The 5318-nt window shown below is 43.7% G+C and overlaps 1 protein-coding gene across 8 annotated transcripts; it reads left to right on the top strand.

Annotated features, from left to right (window-relative positions):
- Nucleotides 1-626: 626 nt before the first annotated feature.
- Nucleotides 627-5000, top strand: LOC109753261 (elongation factor Ts, mitochondrial-like). 8 transcript variants are annotated; one of them, XM_073499616.1, is made up of 9 exons: nt 627-976; nt 1358-1617; nt 1693-1885; nt 2604-2722; nt 2819-2899; nt 3477-3534; nt 3694-3893; nt 4340-4546; nt 4642-5000. In XM_073499616.1, the coding sequence occupies exons 3-7, from the start codon at nt 1865-1867 to the stop codon at nt 3697-3699; spliced, it is 285 nt and encodes a 94-aa protein (XP_073355717.1). In that variant the 5' UTR covers nt 627-976; nt 1358-1617; nt 1693-1864; the 3' UTR covers nt 3700-3893; nt 4340-4546; nt 4642-5000. The 8 variants fall into 8 exon arrangements, 4 of the variants coding, with proteins under 4 accessions (XP_073355717.1, XP_073355716.1, XP_073355715.1 ...); XM_073499615.1 differs by having other exon boundaries at nt 3442-3534; XR_006663366.2 differs by having other exon boundaries at nt 1358-1402; nt 1496-1617; nt 1693-2899; nt 3442-3534.
- Nucleotides 5001-5318: the final 318 nt, after the last annotated feature.

Genomic DNA, 5318 nt, shown 5'->3' with positions numbered 1-5318 from the left:
CTAGTGGCGTGATGATAGTGACGCACCTATAGTGCGTCATTAATGGCCAAAATAGATGCGCCACTAACAGGCCTTTTCCTAGTAGTGACTAGTTTCAAGCTAAATGAGACAATAAAAGTATATAATCTATGATTATGATTCTAACTACATAAGGCACACATGACATAAGAAAGCACCCAAAAAAATATTGTTCCAATCAAAATAATGATAATATAAATTTCTGGAGTAGTTTGACTTATTTTCTCACAATACAGCTGACTGCGTACCATATGAAGGCCTAAATTTTTTCTACACTTAATTAAGCTTCGCATGGATGTCAATAAATTATAATGTTTTCATTCAATATATGCCATGATCATTTAATAGAATGACATTTGGAGCGAGCTAGTATTGGCTTAAAATCAACTCATTTCTCAATCGAGCTACATAAAGTGTTTGTATTCATCTCTTTTTTTCCGAGCCGAGTCAAAAGAAAAATGAGTTGATCTCGAACAGCTCAAGTGTCTCGAGCTTTTCTTGCGGCCTACATACATGATGGTCTCTTATACTACTACAAGAGAGAAATAGACAGTATATGGGCCTGTATATGCTCAGCCCATTACTTCTCTCAAGTCGAAAAGCCCATTCACAAAACCATCTACTCCATTCTCCTCCTCCGGCGCCGCCCCCTACCTCCGGCCTCCGCGCCACCACCCACCCCACCCACTCTCCGCTAGCGCACCGACCTCCGCCACCCTCTTCTGTACCGGCCGCGTTGCGCTGCAGCCGTCGGACCGGACGGAGGAGGTCGTCGCCCCCGAGGCCCCGACCATCCTGCCTCTGCGCGGTTGAAGGCCTTCTTCAAGCTCGCCGTCCGACCACCCTCTGCCCCGTTCAAGGTCGCCTCCAACTCCCTTACTCTGCCCCGTTCAAGGTCGCGCTCAAGCTCTCCTCTAGCTCCCCTCCGCCCCCAGCTCGCCGCCGAGCTAGTGCAAAGGTGATAACTCGCTGCCGCTGTATATATGTATGTATGGTGATGTGCATGCTGTCACAATTCGCATCATAACATTGCAGTTCCTTCTGGTATCATTTGATTTAGCACCATAATTCGTCTTGTTTGCTGCATGCTGTAGTATTAACAGTAGTTTGTTTTCCAAAAAATAATGAGAGTTCAACTGAATTCCTGTTCCCCGCATTAGATTCGTGACTGATACTACTCTGTGCAATTACTGTAAATGCGTCCATGGTTCCGTTGAAATACACCAGTAGTGGATGAATGGAATCACATTTTCTCCAAAACTGCTTGATTGTGCTGCTGTTGTTATGTTCGCTGCTTGTGTAGTTCTCTGAAGATTGCGTCTGTCTGCCCTTCGTGCAGCACAATCAGAGAATGGCTTGGGGTCAGCTTGCTAGAAGACCCGCAGTAGGGCTTCTGTCTCGTGCTCAACAACTAGCTGCTCAACGGTATACTTGTGCAACGATCCAAACTCATCCGTTGAGCGATCATGTTTTCTAGGAGGTTTAGCACTGCGGTGCCTGCTTCAGAGCAAATGAACCTTGTTAAGAAACTGCGAGAAAGAACGTGTGCTCCGATCAAAGATGTCAAGGCTTCGCTAGTTTGTTGCGACCGGGATATTGGTTAGCTCTTCTTCATCATTCTTTTTACGCACAACTTGGTTCACACATTTGTTTATGTCCTCTGTTCCTATCCAGGTTTGTTGATTTCTTTCTGAGACTGCACAGAAGGATCTGGGGAAGAGAGGGGTGATTCTTGCTGCCAAAAAATCGTCACGGACTGCTGCCGAAGGTTTGCTTGCTATGGCAGGAGATGATAAAAGGGCTGCTATGGTTGAGCTAAATTGTGAGACCGACTTCATGGCAAGAAATGATGTTTTCCAGTATCCAGGTGGTTTAATTCCAGCGACATCATTTGTATTATATCTTATAAATTCTGTTAAACGGTGTTATTGCGCTAGAGGCAATTATTTTAGATTCATATCCTCAACATAAGTTTTTTTTTTTTGAGAAACACAACATAAGTATATAGAAATTAGCAAAACGGTTTTGTTGCTATTTGGCATAGGCAAGCATTATTTCTTCACTACTTGAAGAGTATGAACTCACAATTTTTGAGAAAAAGGGTCAGTTCTAAAGTAATCACTTCTCTTTCTTGTAATGGTTCTCTTCTAGGGCAGCATGTTGTTTCTATCGTTTGTTTGTGCACTTGTTATGAATGTTTCTCCACGCCTCATTTTTAGTTTTGTGTTCAACTTGTCAGAATCATTGCTAGTTTTTCAATATATTGATTGTTATCCCCTGATTTTCCAAATCTTGCTTATTGATGTTTTTCAGTTTTTGCGGTAAATTATTGTTTTTTCTTCAAGGAACTTTTGGGCATCTCTTTTGCATTTCTGACCCTTCTTGCTTGGATGTGCTTCACGTAATATGTTGTGTATTTAAGCATGTGCACATGTTGTGTCGGTTGTGACCTTATGGTATGTCAAACATACATAGAAATGCCAACTTCAAACTCTTGTTTAATTGTATTCTACAAGTTGTCTGTTCATGCCATTTTAATTTCTAGGAAGTTAATAACTTTTGGTATTGTATTGGGCACTCACCAGAGTATACTTAGGCGATGTTCGGTGTCACTCCGCTCCACAACTTTGGGAGCGGAGTTGGCGGAGCTACAGTTCAAAATGGCAGAGTTGCAGTTTCCCCGCTCTGCAGATTCCGGGAGCGGGTGATTACCAAACAGGGCCTTAATTAAATGCATCTTTCTTTAACAGGTGCATTTTGATAACTTCCTTTTTTCTTGCAAATTTCATTTGCCATGCAGGCTTCATCCTTGGCAAAGATGGCTCTGTCAGCTCAGGATCCCGGGAAATCAGTTTTCCCTTTTGCTCCTGCATATTTGGAGGTGCGACATCTATTGTTTTTCTCTTGTTCCTTTTCTGAGCAGTTCCAGTACACGACATATCGCGTATATGAGTATATCTACCAGTGGTGGGTTTGGATTCGATGTTTATGAACTCTGAAGCATTGGTTTTGAAATAGATGGAATTCCATATTGACTGATATTCAATTTAACCAAGCTTTGTGATCAAACTTGTTTATATATAGTATTATGTCACGACTTAATACGATCTAAGCTTTTGGACAAGCAACATCCATGTGAATGGAAACAAAATTACTTTTGGGTTTTTTGGTTGGACTTCCAATTTTGCTTCTGTTGCGTTAGTTTTGGAAAAATTAGATACCTGTTTCTCAATTGTAGTGCCATGTAGTCCCTGGGTCTCTTTGACATGGGCAGGAAATTTATCACGCTAAAATTTTAGGTGAATAATATCTGATGATAAACTGAAGTGCCTACAATACGGATGAGCTTATCAAATGTTTCTCTCCTTTTTGTTCTCTTTTTTCTACTGTGGGAAACTACTACATTTCTACCAATCTTTGCAGAACATGAGTATTAACCTAGATCATCCTAAACCCAGTGGTGAAACAACTGTTCGGGATGCTATTACGGAAGTTGCTGACATGGTTATGGAGAACGTAAGACTCAGAAGAGGTTTCATGCTGTACACAACTGCACATGGTCTTGTTTCATCTTATCTGCATATCTATCAAGATTGCATGTTTTGTCATTCTTCATTGCTTTTAGCAAACGGTGCATTTGCGCTTTCACTTAGTTGATGCATTTTCTTGCTTCAGGTCTGAGTCGCGTTGCTGGATTGGTCACTTTAGAAGCAGAAGATAGCAGTGCTCCCCTTGACGCTCTCGAGAGAGTTGGGTCGTCTGTCCCAATGCATATTGTTGCAGCAAGGTGCAAGGCCATTATTCTTATCAAAAGAAGTAGAGAACTTGTTTCTGCTGCAGCTGTGGAAAATGAACGTGATGGGCTCTGAACTCAGGTACCTTATTCTGACATTGTCTAGAACTAGATGGATTTACAGTCATATACTCATATGTGCCCGAGTCGTTGTACATTCATCCACCATGACACAGGAAATAGACACACACTTGTATGCTAAACATGACCAGCACAGGTCATCAGTCCATGAGCTGGCTCTTACGTGATCTACTATCAATACAGAAGAAACAAAAATAATTTTAGAAGTTGGGAATGACTAAGAATAAATGAGACGCAAATGCTTGCAACGCTTTTTGGATTAAAAGAAAGAGGAAACATGTGCATCTGAGATGAGAAATATCAGGGGGAAGCAGCCTGATCATATCAAAATAGGGTGATTTCTGGATGTAGAGTAATATCAGACGGCTGTTGGTTTCAGTTTTAGAAGTCGCTTATTTCCCATTTGCTGACTACATTTTATAGAATTTCTTTTTCTGTATCTTCTAGAGACAGGGTCTATATCCATCCTTAATATGAGGCTGAGCTTGTGCATGCCAACAAGTTGCGTGACAAAGGACATGGCATGCTGTTGTGTAACATGCTAGGCTGAAAGATGAGGTAAACCCCAAATGGCCATAGAGAAAATGGTGGAAGGTCGATTGAGGAAGTATTTCAAAGAAGCTATGCTTTTGGAGCAAAAATACGAACATTAAGGCAAGCCAACAAACCTATTTCTTTGTCGATTGATTTATGGCTGCGAATTGTGATCTCTGATTGATAGCTTTTCTTGTTGGCATCATCCTTTTCAGACTCTGCTGGGTGATTTGTCAAAGGAGGTCGGTTGTAAAGTAACGATTGGCAACTTTGACAGAATGGAAGTTGGCGAAGGAATTGAGAGGTCTGATGTGCGTGTGCATATTTACGACTTGTTTCTTACATATCCTCCCTCGCCGCCGCTAGGGGGCGTCGGCGGTGGCGGGGCCTCTTTTACACTCGTTGGGGGCAACAGCGGCACGGACGCTGAGCTCACGGTGGAGCGGCACGGGTCTCTTGAAAACGAGCTCGTATCTCTGCATGGCTTCAGCCTCAGCTGAGTCGATGCCCAGTTTCTGCATGATGAGCTGTTATGCCCTGGCCACGGGATTCAAAGTTGTCGTTGTCTTTGACGCAAGCCTTCCTCTCTGGCGCGGGTTGGACACGGGCGAGCGGCGGCGCCTCGCCGCTCTTGGCTTTGTCGTCGCAGGGCGCGGTAGGAGGGCCGAGTCAGATCCATGGTGACATTAGCGACCAGCGACATCATTTGTATCTAGTATCGGCGGATGGGGGTGCTAACGACGTGAGTGGAGCAGGATGCTGACGTGCCGGCGGTGGGTCAAAGCCCAGGGCCGAGTCGTGTCCGTCGCGGAGACGGGTGGGTGCACTCAGTGTGTGGTGCCTCAGAGCCGGGGACCGTCAGTGGTTCTGGGGTTGATGCGCCAGAAGCCGC

This window comes from Aegilops tauschii, chromosome 5 (assembly GCF_002575655.3).
Source record: "Aegilops tauschii subsp. strangulata cultivar AL8/78 chromosome 5, Aet v6.0, whole genome shotgun sequence".
Taxonomy (NCBI): Eukaryota; Viridiplantae; Streptophyta; class Magnoliopsida; order Poales; family Poaceae; genus Aegilops; species Aegilops tauschii.
This window is presented reverse-complemented; position numbering and strand designations above follow the sequence as displayed.